At 43.8% G+C, this 17,255-nt stretch overlaps 1 protein-coding gene across 2 annotated transcripts; it reads right to left on the reverse strand.

Moving 5' to 3' along the window:
• Window positions 1–8,307: 8,307 nt before the first annotated feature.
• On the reverse strand, window positions 8,308–17,255 carry ZNF436 (zinc finger protein 436). Of its 2 annotated transcripts, XR_550485.1 has the most exons (5): window positions 16,751–17,223; window positions 15,274–15,366; window positions 14,343–14,469; window positions 8,588–12,204; window positions 8,308–8,439 (listed from the first exon to the last, which is right to left on the reverse strand). XR_550485.1 is itself a non-coding variant. In XM_008572865.1 (4 exons), exons 2-4 carry the CDS (start codon window positions 15,304–15,306, stop codon window positions 10,952–10,954), a joined length of 1,413 nt encoding a protein of 470 aa, XP_008571087.1. In that variant the 5' UTR covers window positions 15,307–15,366; window positions 16,751–17,255; the 3' UTR covers window positions 8,972–10,951. The 2 variants fall into 2 exon arrangements, 1 of the variants encoding a protein (XP_008571087.1); XM_008572865.1 differs by lacking the exon at window positions 8,308–8,439 and having other exon boundaries at window positions 8,972–12,204; window positions 16,751–17,255.

Here is a 17,255-nt window from a genome sequence, read left to right on the forward strand (position 1 = left end):
CCTTACCGGTCATCTTTAAAAAAAAAAAAAAAAAAAATATGACCGGTAAGGGGATCTTAACCCTTGGCTTGGTGTTATCAGCACCACACTCTCCAAAATGAGCCACGGCTGGCCCTCATAATGACAGGTTCAGATCCCTATATAGGGATGGCCGAGCGTGGTGCTGACACCACCAAGTCAAGGCTTAGGATCAAAAAACAACAAAAAACAAACAAACAAAAAATATTATGATCAATCTGATGAATGAGTTATAAAATACTATCTAGGGTCCGAAGCCTGCTGGGATATAAGATGAGAACATTTTCTTTGTGTGCTTTGCAAATTGGTTTCACAAAGCAATTTTAACTTGTTCTGATAAATGACAGTATCTAAGAACAAAATTGTGGCCTCACAAGGTCTCAACTTTGGAGAGCAATAATCTTTTAGGTAGGTTTGTTAGAAAAAAAATGTCTCAGCTGGTTAACTTAGTTGGTTAAAACATGGTGTTGATAACACCAAGGTCCAGGGTTCAATCCCTGTACTGACCAGCTGCAAAAAAAAAAAAAAAAAAAAGGAAGGAAAAAAAAAAGAAAAGAAAGAAAATGTTTCATAAAGATGATACCCTAAGAATAAAAAAAAAAAAAATACCCTGAAAATAAAAAAGGTTTAACCCTTATGAACTTCATACTAGTTAATATTTGTTAACCACTTACCATGTTACACCTACAATGCCAACTGTATTGAGCATTAAATGATATAATACATGAGGAAAGTACCAAAAATATTATTTCCCTTTTGCAGATGAAGAGACTAAGGCCCAAATCAGAGCTGAAACTCAAAATCTGGTGTAACTATAAATTTTATTCTCTTAATCACATTATGCTACACAGCCAGAAGAGATTAACCAAAACCAGTAAAGTTAAACCCATCTCTTTTTAAGCCTTCATATTCCCAAACCTTATGCTCGTAGGCTCTGATTTTTTTTTAAGTCAGTCAAATTTAGCAGTGGGGGGTTGTATACCAACTTTAGTGGAACTACTGTCAATAAGTTCCAATAACCCACTAGCACCAGATCAGCCATGTAGGCTCTGAGCTTGAAGTTCTTTTAGTCCTTACTTTTTCATGTGAGATCTCCATGCTCCTTGGTTTCTATTGAGGGATAATGGAAAAAGCAAAAAAAGAAAGATTGCAAAGTGAGCTCTCCTTTCCAACCTTCTTTTTTTTTTTTAAAAGATGACTGGTAAGGGGATCTTAACACTTGACTTGGTGTTGTCAGCACCACGCTCATGCAGTGAGCCAACCGGCCATCCCTATATGGGATCCGAACCCGTGGCCTTGGTGTTATCAGCATCACACTCTACCGAGTGAGCCACAGGCCGGCTCCTCCTTTCCAACCTTCTAATCCTCCAATCAAACTCAAGTAAGCAAGAATCAATTTTTTTTTTTTTTCCGTTTTGTCTTTTTTTCATGACCGGCAACGGATCGCAACCCTCAGTGTCGCGCCCGTACCGGACCGGGACCGGCAACGGGATCGCAACCCTCGGTGCTGCACCCACACCTCGCTCAGCCAGTGAGCGGGAACCAGTCTGTATGTGGGATCCGAACCCTCGGCGGGAGCGCCGCCACACTTCCCAAGCGGCGCACTGTAGCAGTGCGCCACCGGGCCGGCCCAAGAATCAACTTTTAAGTAGTTAGGATTATTAAATCCAACTTAAGAGTGTTGAGGGGCTGGCCTGTTAGCTCTGTTGGTTAGAGTGTGGTGCTGATAACACCAAGGGCCACGGTTTGATCCCTGTACCAGCTAGCCACCAAAAAAAAAAAAAAAAAAATTGTGCTGAACACACTTGGTCACAACATTCTTCCACTTGACAACAGTGGAATTCCCTGGCAATCCATCACCAGGACCTTGGTGCACCCATCCACTGACACTGAACTCTGCAGCTGTTTAAAAGAGACAGGCACAGGCAGCAGCAGCAGTGCCTGTCACCTAAGTTCCAGAAATCAAATTCTAGGAGACTATTGTATGTAACTCCATTGAGTTCTAATTATTTTAAAACTTCCCTGTCAGCAGGCAGAAGAGCCATATGCCAAAAATCTTTTATGGAGGTGTTAGTGTAAGCTTTTAACTAAAATCCAATAGAATTCTAAAATAAGCATTGTTACCCATATTCAAATACACAAGTTAAATATACAGTTCCACAAATCAGATTCTGCAGGGATTGTAAGTCCTATTCCCAACACCAGTGTGCCATGGAGTAATAACAGCACTCAGTATAACTTGTGTATGTTTTGAAAATTCAATAGAATAGTAAGAATTGGTTTTTAATAGACTATATATAATCATTACCATTAAGTTAAAATATCCATTGGAGGAAGGCGGCAAGTGCTCTCTAATGATAATAATAACAATACTACCTTATACTTAGAGCTTTTCCATTCACAAAAAGATTCAGATACCATTATCTCCCTAGACATCGTTGCTGCGTTTGGACATCTTGACTTATGCCAAGGCCTTGGTGCTCCTACTCTCCTCTCCTAGTTCTTCTCTGGGTTCTGTAATACTTCCTTCTGGGTACTCTCCTCTGCCCATCGTTGGTGTTCCCAGGACTCCATCCTTGACACTGTTCTCATGCTCTGTCGGGGTCATCTAATTCATTCACATGACTTTTACTACTACCATCTCCATATTAGCTATTCCCATTTCTTTATCTACAGTACCATTTTTGGCCCTGAGCTTTGGGCTTGTTTCCAACTGCCTGCTGGGCATATGAATGTATGCTCAAATTCAAGGACTAGTATCTAAAGATGATTTTTATCTCCTACCACTCAATCCCTTCCTCACTGAGTCCCACCCATACCGACCACCCGAGTGCCATTCCTCCAGTGTGCCATCTGCTGCCTCAGCACCTTTACATTTGCTCTTCAGTTAACTGAGTACCTAGAATACTTCCCCCGCCCAGCTATCCTGACAATTCATTCAGAACACTGCTCAAATGTCACCTCTTTAGAGAAGTTTTCCATGACCACCCTAGCTAAAGGCAGTCCCCATTCACTCTTCTTCTTCTTCATAGCTTTTATCACCTAACATTATTTATGTCTATGTTTACTGTCCATCTCCCTCAACAAAGTACAACTTCAATAAGGGCTGAATCTTTGTCTCGCTCAGTCTTATGCCAGGCACATAAGTTGGTGCTCAACAAATCCTTGTTAAATGACTTAATTCACTTGTAATCTTTATCCTCAGCCCAGAAATCCTCCTTTTAGTGTGTCCTGATACTTGTCTATCTAACAAATTACTTACCTCAGAAATCTGGATTTCATACATTCTGACTCTTTATCATAAATCACTCATGAAAGTGTTTGATAGTATACCTAGAAACCAGGACTAAAGCAAGAGCACAGATGGAAGCCAGCTCCCTTCTTTTCCTATTCTGGTTCTGTCCCATTCCAGGAGGATGCTCATGCCCCATATGTGGCAACCCAACCTGCAGGTCCAAGCTCTGTCCATGCCCCCCATACCCTAGGGTGTAGGATATTGAATAGCAAGCTGACAGAGTCCTTGCTGTTCTAGGGAGTAGGCCAGCAAGGCTGGCTTCCGGTTTTGCCTGCTTCCCCCTTCTCCCTCTCCTTGAGGTCTGACCTTTGATTGAACCCGGGACCCTGAGAGCTTTGTAAATGAGGAGCTTATGCTCTTATTTGGCTGATAAACAGTTAGCCATGAACCTTCAAGCACTGTGGCAGCAGTGAATGTTCTATAAATAGCTTTGTACCAGACATAATTGACTTAATCAGTACAATTTGTTATTTTTACTGGCTTATAATAAAGAACCTAAAATAAACTAAGATGCTTTACAGGTCATCAGCCTGTGTAGCCCTCCTGATCCCATAAGTGTGTTTCTTCAATTCCCCATTGTCTCCCCTTGGGTACTGGTTGACAACACTAGGGATACACAAAGGCATCTTGATCTGCCCTGAAATGAACGAACATGGGAAAGAGGCTTGGAAGTAAACTGTTTGTTTGGGCAAAGAATTCTAAAGTCCTGGACACCTGGAGTTTGTGATATAGGAGGGGGAAGGGTAAGCTCTGCATGGGCACGTTTCCTTGGTCCCATGGGGAAAGGTGCAACTGGAGGAGGGCCAAATCAGAGCCCAAGGAGGCAGTTCCATTGCCCTGGTCTAATGGCAGTGCTACCTGGGACAAAACCCCAACTTCAATAAGGGGTGGATATAACCAAACAAGAATGAAGTTCAGAAAGCATCTTCTTGACTCCCTTGCCTAAAAACCAAAGATTTAAGTTTTATGCCTCAAGAGCTATTGAGGCAGAGATTTAGAAAAGGAAACTGTGAGTAAAAATCCTATCAGAAAATGGGACTTAGGGGCCGGCCCGGTGGTGCACTGCTACAGTGCGCCACTTGGGAGCGCGGCGGCGCTCCCGCTGAGGGTTCGGATCCCACATACAGACCGGTTCCGCTCACTGGCTGAGTGAGGTGCGGGCGCAGCACCGAGGGTTGCAATCCCGTTGCCAGTCCCGGTCCGGTGCGGGCGTGACACTGAGGGTTGCGATCCGTTGCCGGACACGAAAAAAGACAAAAAGGAAAAAAAATAAATAAATAAAATAAATAAATAAAAAGAAAATGGGACTTAAACAAAATTTGAGACTTTGGTTCCTTGGAAGACACTATTAAGAGAATGAAAAGATAGGCCAAAGAGTGGGAGAAATAGTTGTAAATTATTTATCTGATAAAGGACTCATATCCAAAATATACAAAGAGCTCCCAGAACTCAATAAAAATAACGAATGATCCAAAACTTTCATTAGATTCTCAAAGGAATCTGGGTCCTCCCCCAAATGTTAACAACCATTGGTTTATGTACTTGGTTGGAGAATTCAGAGATTAACCAAATGCCAAACTGAGAACCGGGAGTTTATAATCCTGCCCAAGCTCTCTGTATTGGGGGCCTGCCTTGCAACACATTTCAAAGTTGCCATAGAAAAAGTCTATTCCTAGGTAAGAATGAATCATTGCTGTCTTTGGAGGGTTAAGTAGAGGAGCAGCCAGGGGCAGGTCTGTCTTTATTTCACCTGGAGGTGTCTTAGATGGATGACATCACCTCTGGGAGTCTTCTTCCTCTTGCATAAGTCCCCACCAGATACACCAATGACAGAATTTAAGGGGGTTTTTTGTTTTGTTTTTTTAATGGGCTGGCCAGTTAGCTCAGTTGGCTAGATTGTAGTGTTATAACATTAAGGTCAAGGTTTCGGATCCCCAAATTGACCAGCTGCCAAAAAAAAAAAAAAAAAAAAAAACCCACCAGATACACCAATGACAGAATTTAAGGGGGTTTTTTGTTTTGTTTTTTTAATGGGCTGGCCAGTTAGCTCAGTTGGCTAGATTGTAGTGTTATAACATTAAGGTCAAGGTTTCGGATCCCCAAATTGACCAGCTGCCAAAAAAAAAAAAAAAGGAAAAGAAAAGAAATTTTTTTTAGGACTAGCTTGGTATGGTGACAAATCAGAAATAAAGTCATCAGCCCTGCCGAATGGAATGAAGTTTATACATATTCTCCTCTTATTTATTCAGGAAATATTTGTTGCCTGCCTACTCTAGGTCAAACATTTGCTAGAGTTGAAGATACAATAGGGAGCAAGACACAGTGACTTCTTCAGGGATATCAAAGTTTAATGGAGGAGACAAGAAAGTAAACAGCCAACTACAAAATTGGGATAAAGTGCTTTGATTGAGATAAGCCCAGGGAAAGCAGAAAAGAAACACCTGATCCAGTCTTGTGAGATCAGAAAAGGTTTCCTAGAACAAGTCCAGCTTGGGACCTGAAGTATGAGTAGGAGCTGGCCAGAAGAGTGGAGAGAAAGAGATGTAGCTTGGAGTGTTGCAAGTGCAGTGAAAGTGGAGAGAACCAGAGTTGGGGAGGGCAGCAGAGGCCAGATCGTGAATGAACTCCTCAAAAGTTACATGCAAAGAGTTTCAATGTATGCTCCTAGCAATGGGAAGCATCCAAGGGTTTTACACGGAAGAATGGAATGAAGGGATTTGCCTTTCACAAAGATCATTCTAGCTGCAGAAAGAAAGAGTAGACTGAAGGGTATCCAAGTAGAAAAGAGTAGACTCATTAGGAGGTCATTTCAGTGAGTAAGATGTGGCTCAGTGATGGTCTGAATAATTGCTGCTAATATTTTGAGCTCTGTTATCTCATTTACTCTTTGCAACTCTATGAAGTAGATATAATTAACCCCATTGGGGAATACAAGGAAGAGCAAAGCTTAGTAATTGCCCAAAGTCACATGGTAAGTGGTGACAGTAGAGAGAAGTAGATGGATTTAAGAAATATTTAGGAGGTGGAAAAGATATGACTGAATGGCTATTTATATTATTAATATTCATTACTGATTTGGGGACGGTTACTAAAGAAGCAAGAGTTGAGAATGATAAGCAAGTTTCTAGCTGGGATAACTAGGCAATGACTGAGGTAGGAGAAACAGGTGGGGAGTGGTTGAAGAAAGAGGCAATTGGAGTCTATCCCCATACCACCCTGAATGTGCCTGATCTTGTCTGATCTCGGAAGTTAAGTAGGGTTGGGCCTGGTTAGTACTTTGCTGTGAGACTGCCTGGGATTACTGGGTGCTGTAGGCTTTAAAGAAAAAAAAGTAGCAAGTTGAGTTGGTTTGGGGTTTGATTTCAAGGTGCCTGGGTAATTTTCAAGTGGAGCTGTCCAGAAAGCAGTTGCAGGGGCTGGTGTGACTTTGGTGTCATCAGCTGCAATCTCTCCCAGAAGGAAAAATAAAATAAAACAAAACCGCCTTTGGAGAAGCTGAAAATGATGCAAACTTTGAAAACAAAGCATTTAGGAAAACATAATACAATGGGATTTCCCACAAAACCATTTTAGGTCATTACAGGGTAATTTTCTTCCATTAATTTTACTCAGTTATTTTCACTAATGATCTTACCAGTCTTTTCTATCTTGAAATTTCCCAAAAATAAGCCTAAGTCTGCTACTCTACCACAGACTTGGGTATCTAACAAACGCTTCCAAAGAGTTCATTTCTCCAAGGGCATAGGAACTCCTTTGGGAGCAATACTAACTTCTGAAGCACTGGGGAACCATTTGACAAATTATCATTTCAGTGCACTCAATGGTGTCCTAACGGCGTAGAGACACAGCCTTAACCTGCCTCTAACCTCCCAGAAAACAGTTCAGGCAGAAAGAAATTTGCTCAATAATAATAATAATGGCAAAAGATTAACATATCAAATACCTTTAGAGAAGAGGCTCTTGAGCTACACTTCTTCAGGTTAATTAACATTTTCCTTGGGCCGGCCTGTGGCTCACTCGGGAGAGTGCGGTGCTGATAACACCAAGGCCACGGGTTCGGATCCCATATAGGGATGGCCGGTTTGCTCACTGGCTGAGCGTGGTGCTGACAACACCCAGCCAAGGGTTGAGATCCCCTTACCGGTCATCTTTTTAAAAAAAAAAAAGGTGACCGGTAAGGGGATCTCAACCCTTGGCTGGGTGTTGTCAGCACCACGCTCAGCCAGTGAGCAAACCGGCCATCCCTATATGGGATCCGAACCCGGGGCCTTGGTGTTATCAGCACCGCACTCTCCCGAGTGAGCCACGGGCCAGCCCAGAAGTGTTTTGATAAAACATTTTTTTCCCCTGAGTCTTGGCTATAGGGCTAATTCAAAAATTTCCTTCACATTTATAATTTTCCTCAATATAAAACTTTCACCCCCTTACCTCTGCCTATGATGGCTCTCCATTTAAAGAAAAGATTTCATAAGAGAAAATTACTTATAAGTACTTTGAAAATTGTGGTCACATCCTGGTGATACAAAATCCCTGCCTTGGGCAGACTGTGCAACTATATCATGAATAGAAAACCTTTGATTGTTTCTAAGAGGTATCTCTGTTCTGGGAACCCAATCCTAGTGCAGTAGAAATCGTTTTAGTATTCTTAATGTATGCCCCAAAATATCTCCTTAAAGCAACAAAGCCTTTTTTTCCTGTTAGATTTTTTTCCCCTACTCCAAAGCTAATGAGTCATTCATACCAAGTATTTCCATGTTGCTTCTGCCACCAGCATAACCTTCATAGGAAACTGAACAGGTTTTTGCATCTTCCCTGATTATGGCAATATACAGAAGGCTCAAGACACTGTTCTCCCAAATATCCACAACATCTGTACAAAATATCTGTATATGTGTACAAAATGCATCAATGTAAGGACAATTGTGCCCAATTTTCATGAATCTGATAAAAAGTTGTTATATGAATTGGTGCTGGATTACTAAAATAATTCTCAGTTTTTTTGATTTTAAAAATTATACTTTTAATTATAGAAGACTATTAGAATAATACAATGTAGATAGACACTAGGATAACTGTGACCAATACCATAAGGAAAACTGCTTACTTGTTCATTCACTCTCTACAACCATCAATAATTCTCAGTTTTTTTGATTTTAAAAATTATACTTTTAATTATAGAAGACTATTAGAATAATACAATGTAGATAGACACTATGATAACTGTGACCAATACCATAAGGAAAACTGCTTACTTGTTCATTCACTCTCTACAACCATAGAAAACAGGCACAAAGTGTTCAGAGTATGTGCAGAAGCATCCAGGGACTTGGGAGCAGAAGGCATGCAAAAAGCATCAGCAAATAGAGCTGATGCATAACTTCTACATAAAGTTCAGCACAGCAAATGGGCAGCAATTGGCAGAAAAAGGAGACAGAACTGGTGTGGCCCTTGCCCTTTTAACTTCCCAGCTGGATTGTACATGTATGGAGAGATGGCTGGGCACTTTAGAAGACTTTTCTCAATCCCTTCACCTCTAAGAAGCCAAAAGCCGCAGCAAGAACAGGTTGGGTTGGGGCAAGAGCAGAGAAGGAAAAGGAGGTGAAATACAATTAGGTCATGGCCACTCCCAAGCTGACACCTGTAGTGGCTCACAGAAGCAACAGGAAAATTTTGATATTCATTAAAGCCATCAGCAACACTGATACAGGAAAAGACATATTTGAGTTTAGTTACCAAGAACACATAAGTCACCTAACAAATTAAAATATGAATATCCACAGTGTGCTAGGTTTTGTATAGAACAAAAAACATGCTCTCTGCCAGAGTTTGTATTTAAATAGGAGTGGCAACATGAAGAAACCTCCTCAGTGAAGTGGTTTTTCGTTGTGTTACTTTTGAAGTTGTGTCATTTGCAAGTGATGTAGTCCCACAGAGCTGTGGGTCCCAATAACGCATTCTAGTAAACTACCCAAGAGAGACCACTGGCTCCTTTAACACCAAGTCCCAAAGAGCTATGGCAAAAGCATTTTTTAAATGTTACAACATTCACTATAAAGCACAGTAGAAATAAACAGGGGCACTCTCAAAATACATTCCTTACTCCAGTCCCATCTCCTCAGTATCAATTCCTCCCACCCCCACATACTTGGATAAGCATCACATCTGGGATATTTCTTAATTCCATTCCTATTTGGGCTGAGATAAGGAGAACTGACACTACTGGGCTTAAATTGAGTCAACTCACATTTTAACGTCTTATATCTGTAGGCTAGGAGGATGGAAATACATTCCTATCTGGGTTTATTAATTCCTCTGACTAGGCCAAAGGGCTCTTCATTGCCATAGGAGATAATTCAGAATGAGAACAGGACAATCAACCTGTCTGTTCATTATCTCCCACAACTGATGTACACATACAAACAAGTGCTTAGTTCTGTACTAAGGCAGACCTTATTGGGAGATGCATACTAAAGCACTAGTGTTCAATTTTTTCATGATTTTTTAAAAAGATTTCTCCCATTGGAGTTATGTCTGTAGTTCTGTCACATGATCCATATCACCCAAGAACATGCTAATTCTGTGTGAATTCAGTTTCTGCTATTAGAAAAACCACAGGAATACACATATCACTGTACATACACATGCCCTTATGCAAGCTAAGATAAACACTAAGATGTGGCTCTTATCAAATCCTAGAGTTAGCAGTACGGGGAGAATTGATCTTAAAGATTAGAGGAGAAACAACACAGAAATGACCTACATTCGTTGGGAAGGGACTCCTTGCTTCCTTCCCTGAAGGGGTCAATTCCACTTGTTCCTTATTCACCACCATCACTTATGGTCCTATCTTTCCTTGAAGATATTTTCCCTACAATGTTCCCTATTGCAATCCCCAAAGAAAATTCATACATCTGATTAATGGCAATAACAACAGTGGGCATCTCTTGCTAAAGTCACACCGTTGATGGGTCCTTGGTCCCCAAACCTGTGTCTCATTTTTCCTTTCAAACTGTATCTTCAGTTAGCTTTCACGAAGATGCAAACTTTAAATAAGTTAATTAGAAACAATGAGAAGGAGCAAAGTTATGATCATTGCCTTCATCATGCAGAATCCTGCTCTCAGATACAAAGGTATAAGCAACTCAAGGAAAGAGCCCTTTGGAGGGGAAGATGTGTGTGCCCAACTACCATGGCGTGTAAATAGGTGTGGCAACTCAGGCTGAGTCTCTAGTTGCCTTCTTGCAAAGCAGCTGTAACTAGCCTATTACAGTCCCCCAGCACAGTTCTTTGGGCCAAGGATGGGAGAAAAAACTTTTAAAGATTTACTCCATTTCCAGCCCTGGGCATTTACCAGCATTTGTTCCCTGGTCTTCAGATTTCCAGTTACTTGTGGGGCTGATTTTGCGGAAGTAATCCTTTAATATATAGTGAAGAAAAATCACTATCTTGGAGGAAGGGATAAAGTTCTCAAAGCCGTGGGTCAGAATTTCAAATGGCTTGTCTTCTTTGATGTTTTAAATTGTGGCCCACAACTAGGAAAGTCAGTACAGTAAAAGAAGCTCAGTCATGAGGGAGCTCACTGATAGCAAATAAAATTGTACCTTCAAATGAATCATTTCTCAATCATAATTACAGGACTTAGTCAGTATGAACTCGCTTATGTTTAATAAGAGCTGAGCTCCGGCTGAAACTCTTTTCGCATTCGGTACATTCATAAGGCTTCTCTCCCGTATGAACTCTTTGATGTGTGATGAGGTTGGAGCTCTGGGTAAAACCTTTTCCACACTGCACACACTCGTAGGGCTTCTCTCCTGTGTGGGTTCTCTGGTGTTTAATTAGATCTGACCTTTCACCAAAGCTTCGCCAACATTCGTTACACTCGTAGGGCTTTTCTCCAGTGTGAATTTTCTGGTGCGTGATGAGATGAGAGCTCCGGCTGAAGCTTTTCCCACAAGCATTGCATTCATATGGCTTCTCTCCAGTGTGGGTTCTCTGGTGCTGAACCAAATGTGAGATGCGGCTGAAATTCTCCCCACATTCATTACAGTGGTATGGTTTTTCTCCCGTATGGGCTCTGCGATGGCGCACAAGGTCAGAGTTCTGACTAAAATTCTTCCCACACTCATCACACTTGTAGGGCCTCTCTCCTGTGTGGACTCGATAGTGTTTGATGAGATCAGATCTCTCACTGAAGCCTCGCCCACATTCGTTACACTCATAAGGCTTCTCACCTGTGTGGGTCCTTTGGTGCTGAGCTAGGTGAGAGCTCCGGCTGAAACTTTTCCCACACTCCTCGCACTCATAGGGTTTCTCCCCACTGTGTGTCCTTTGGTGCTGGATGAGGTGAGAGAGCCGGCAGAAACTTTTCCCACACTCATTACATTTGTGAGGCTTCTCTCCAGTGTGGATTGTCTGATGCTGAATGAGGTGAGAGCTTCTTCCAAAACTTTTCCCACACTCATTACAGTCATAGGGTCTCTCTCCAGTATGTGTTCTCTGATGCTGAATAAGGTGTGAGCTACGACTGAAGCCCTTTCCACATTCATAACACTTATAGGGTCTATCTCCAGTGTGGGTTTTCTGATGTCGATTAAGGTCTGAGATCTGACTGAAGGCCTTTCCACAATGAGAGCATATATGATATCGGATGCCTGTGTGGACTTCTTTCTGGGCAAGCAGATCAGTGACTTGCTGGAGAGGATAGCTTACCCACTCTTCTGCTGTTAAATCTCCCCACTGTCTTTCTGACCTATCCCCACTTTCAAAGGCCTCTTCACTTTCAGGATTTTCCTCAGCATTCCTAACAGGTCTTTCAGATGTGGTCCCAAATTCTACATCTTCACTAATCTCTTGCTTTGGATTCACCTCGTTCTCACTCCTGATCTCAAAATCTGTAAGAAACAGTAAGTAATAATAAGATTGGTAAATGCACAAAACAATTATCTACTATGTGCTAGGCACTATACTAAATTCTTTATATGAATCACTTTATTCATTATCACAACCATCCTGAGAGTCAGGCAGTATATTTTATGAATGAGAAATCCAAAATCCAGACAAGAGAAATAACTTGCCTAAGGTTAAAGCAGTAAATGATAGAGCCAGGTTTCAAACCCAGGTGTGTCTGATAAAAAGGTCAAGCTCTATGTCACTATAGTTAATGGTTCTTTAAGAAAACTGCATATTCCTAGCATTTTGAAAGAAGAAAACAACCAGAAATGGAAAACATAAGAGACTCTAAATTAGAATCTCTAACAGCCTAGAGCCTTGAAATTTTATATGTGTATGTGTTTTTTTTTTTTTTTTTTTTTTTTTTTTTTTTAACTTGTCAAGCTTTCATCATTAGCATCATATAAGATCTACTAATGAAGGGCCAGCCCGTGGCTCACTTGGGAGACTGTGGTGTTGATAACACCAAGGCCAAGGGTTCGGATCCCATGTAGGGATGGCCGGTTCGCTCACTGGCTGGGCGTGGTGCTGACAACACCAAGTCAAGGGTTAAGATCCCCTTACCGGTCATCCCTTTAAAAAAAAAAAAAAGAAAAAAAAAGAAACCAGTTTTCTGGTGCTTCCATCCTTCTGCAAATGCTCCTTGGGCTATAGGAATATAAATTTACATTTTTTAAAATTCTCATTTCTTGTTTTTTGTTGGATTGAGTGGAATACTTGGGCTATAGACTGCAATAGATGTGGGTAGATAACTTTATTTATGGTTGCTTTTCTAAAGGAAGGATCCAAGAAACTTGGGACATCAGAGAAAGTCCAATTTGAAAAGGAAAGCCCTCAGAGTCATCTTTTGTTCTGTGAAAAGCTATGGAATAAAGATTTTTTTTTTTTTTTTCCTTTTTTTTGTCTTTTTTCGTGTCCGGCAACGGATTGCAACCCTCAGTGTCGCGCCCGTACCGGACTGGGACCGGCAACGGGATCGCAACCCTCGACGTCGCGTCCGCACCTCGCTCAGCCAGTGAGCGGGAACTGGTCTGTATGTGGGATCCGAACCCTCGGAGGGAGCGCCGCCGCGCTCCCAAGCGGTGCACTGTAGCAGTGCGCCACCGGGCCAGCCCCTATGGAATAAAGATTTCAACAAAAGTATTAGTCCTAATGAGTGGCAGAGGACCTAATGAACCATGCAAGCTTGCTAACTTCTGTCAAGTCTTAACAGGAGACAAAGTGAGTCAAAAGACTCCAGCTCGAGAATATACTGTTTGTTTTAGTTACATCCACAACAAAGTATAGCTAAGAGACATGACAACTTTGCAAACCATGAAAAAAAAAAAAACCAGGTTGCCCTCTAATAGAATTTGTGATCTCACTATTTCAGGATTCTTCTGGGACAACATCTGACACAATCAAAATCTATAATCAACTCTGAAAAATATCTAGACAAGAACCTACTCAGATAAAGAACTCAAGATAAAGCTAGGGATCTGAAGCCAAAATAAACACAAAAAGCTGTCTTTTGCCTTCCCATGAACCTGGGTCAGAACTCCCTCATCTTCTAGTGCCCTAGAGTGAAAGCACCATTTACAGGGGCATTTATATCCTGGCAAGCACCATTATGTCAGACCTGTTTGGTCAGTGATCTGTACAAACAGGCTGGAGAATGGCAAATGACTCAGGGAACAAGAAATCTGAATGTTTCTGAAACGTGCAGAAACATTTTTTTCTTTTTAGACAGTATGACGTGGACGTTCCCATATTCAAAGATTTGCCTGAAGGGCCAGCCCGTGGCTCACTTGGGAGAGTGTGATGCTGTTAACACCAAGGCCATGGGTTTGGATCCCTATATAGGGATGGCTGGTTAGCTCACTTGGGAGAGCGTGGTGCTGACAACACCAAGTCAAGGGTTAAGATCTCCTTACCGGTCATCTTTAAAAACAAAAATACCCACAAAGATTTGCCTGAGGACTCAACTCAAGCCAATATCCAATTAAGTGCTTTAAAAACATCAACTAAGCTGTGTCGAAAGAGCTAAGCTATTTTGACACAGTCTCAAAAATGTGGGGGTGAAGAAAGGTAGAATCCTTACCTAATGAGACAACATTTCCATAATTCTCCTGCATAACATCCCTGTATAGGTCCCTTTGTGTAGGGTCCAGAGGTCTCCATTCTTCTCGGGTGAGGTACATGGCCATATCTTCAAATGTCACAGGTGCCTGAAATCACACAATGCTTCCTCATTACTTCGTATCTAGGAGGTTAGTACCAGTTTTTCTTCTTGAAATTAGAGACATGGTTAGAAATATTGAGGAGGCAAAATGTATTAAGTCTAATCTGCAGAATCCAAAGAAGAAATAAACAAACGAAAAAGAGATGTGGAAAAGAAGGGAACAATTTATGAGCTGACTGCTCTGGTCCAATAACCAAAGATCCCTGCCCCACTTGGGGAACCTTATCCTCTAGGCATGCCTTTCTCAGAACCCTTTTAGCACTTACATCACTCCATACCTTTACTCACAATGTTACTCTCTTCCTAAAATATCTTTCTCAGACTAGTGAAATTCTACTATTCTTTGTGGTCCTGCTCCAGTACCGACTGTTTCTTCAGTGCCCTCCACCCCTCTGCTCCGCTCCTAGCTGTTATGCCCCAGATGGAATTTATTACTCCCACTTCTTGGTTCCTACACCACAGCATTTTATTCCTATAGCAAATAGAGCATTTATCACATTGTGTCACGGTTAACCGGATGCGTCTTTCTCCTTGCAGATTGTAAGCAGGCGGGTAGCGCCGGTCTCGTCCTTCTTTTACCCCCCCCCCCAGTACTTAAATGCATACAGCAGGTGTTCGGTATATGCTTGTATGTGGCTATAATGGCCTGGTACTAGGCCCCTGAAGGCAGAAAACTCAAGCGAACGAATTACTAATCCCAGAGAATTTCCCACAGGAGTTTGCAGAGCAGACAAATGACAGACGAGGTGGGTAAGCAGAGGCAAGGTCCAAGAAGCCACCCCCAGCTTACCTGGGACCCAGCCATGAGCAGGGTGGCTGCCATCGCGGGCAAAAGGGTTCGCCTCCAGGGAGAAAGGGCAGGAAAAGCAGACAGCAGACAGCGCTGAAGGAGGCGAAAAGCAGGGCGTGAGGCACGGTACAACAGGCCCTGCCCACTCCCCAGGGCTGGAGTTCTGGCCGCAAGGCGGGCGGGGAGGTCCCTGAACCCGGGACGCGTCACTCCCCTCTCTGACCCCCGAGCCCAACCCTCCCTCTGTGTCTCCGCCACCACGGGGTGGAGGCAATGCTGGAATCTACTAGGACAGCCCCCTGGCTGGGCCCCTTCGGGGCGGGGGGGTCAGGCTGATGCTGTCTGGGGGAGGAGGCTCTCAGCCCAGCCCACAGAACGCCTCTGCTCTTCCATGTCGAGGCTGGGTCCTTTCCGGCAGCTGCCTCGGCCAATCAGCGAGCAAAGCTCGGAGAACGCTCTGCCAATTAGATGCCGAGCCCTAGGCCCGCCTCCTGCAGCGTGGCCGAACTCCTCCATCGCGCCTGCGCTGCCCCCGTGGCTGCCGGGAATTGGTGTTCCATCCCGGCGTACAAAAGCCAGTGAGGCCAGATCCGAGGAGGGAAAAGAACAAAAGGGTGGAGAAGGAAGCGCGTCCTCCGAGACAGGGCAGAGTATCTCCCGCTTTCTGCTCTGGGAGACCATAGTCTGTTTAAATCAGCTAGATTGCCCTGCTTCTCCTCACATCCCTAGAAGCTGGAGTATCTCCCGCTTTCTGCTCTTGGAGACCATAGTCTGTTTAAATCAGCTAGATTGCCCTGCTTCTCCTCACATCCCTAGAAGCTTCCTTTGAGTCAGACCTTATTATCCGCGATGTCGGACCTAATTTAAGTGCTGGCCTGTGCTGAGCTCCGCTGGGATTAGCCCTCATCTGACAGCCCAGGCAAGAGAGAAAAGCGGCAGCCGCCCACTCCCCAGGGAAGACTCGGAGGCCGAAGGGAACTTTGAGCCCCGCCCACGCACTACATCTCCCAGCAGTCTCTGCGGCGTTCGCACCCTGCCACGCAGACTACGACTCCCAGGAGGCCCCGCGCCGCCCGTCCGCCTCGCGAGTGTGGACTGCGGCTGGGCTTGGCGGTGTCCCGGCTCCAACGCTATTAACCCTATAGGGGTGTCCGACTGTGTCCTTCTAAAGAAAGCGCCCCTTGAGAGGCGGACTGAGCTGTGCTCAGCTGACGGGAAGCGAAAACCCTGAGGGAAATCAGAAACGGGATGGGGGATCGGGTGCTTGAGGAGGAGATGGCCAGGTCTCAGGGCGGGGTCTGGCCGTCCTTTTCATCCCAGAGGGCTTGTCTGCTAATAGGGTTCCCGCAGGCCTACCGCGCCGAAGGGACCCTGGACTTCTCAGGGCCTGAGCCGCGCAGGACCTCGGGATGTGAGCTGTCCCTGTTCGGCTGAAGGTAGGAGGCCGAAAACCCGAGTTGGGAACGAACAGACATACCTCCTGACCGCAAATGATCCACTAGCTCACAGGCTCCAACATCCGAGAGGCCTTAAACTGATCCCAAAGCCGCAGACAGAGTCCTTTCAGACCTCTGACGTTCGGAAAGAGTCTAGAGATCACTGGCAGGTCCCGGAGATCTCAGACCTGCAGGTCGATCTCGAATCCGTAGACTTGCAGGCAAAATGAGATCGTAGACTGATCCCGAAGACTCTCAGATTCCGGAGACCTCAGACTCACAGGCAGCTCAGAAACCACAGGCTCATAGGCAGATCCCTGAGACCACAGCAGCTGGCCAAGAAATACCACCAGCAGCTAAGCTGCATTCAGCTGGAGTTCCTCTGAACGGAAGGACTTGCAGCCTTCCCTTTCCCCAGCCAGGGTGAAGGAATTAGACAATGGAAGTCGAACACTAGGGAAAGCAGGCATTCTGCGTGGGGAAGAGCTTCTAGCTCACTGTAGCCTTGGAGAGGGAAGTGATGGAAAAAGAATATAGCAGCTTATT

Source organism: Galeopterus variegatus, unplaced genomic scaffold (genome assembly GCF_000696425.1).
Source record: "Galeopterus variegatus unplaced genomic scaffold, G_variegatus-3.0.2 Scaffold50, whole genome shotgun sequence".
Taxonomy (NCBI): domain Eukaryota; kingdom Metazoa; phylum Chordata; class Mammalia; order Dermoptera; family Cynocephalidae; genus Galeopterus; species Galeopterus variegatus.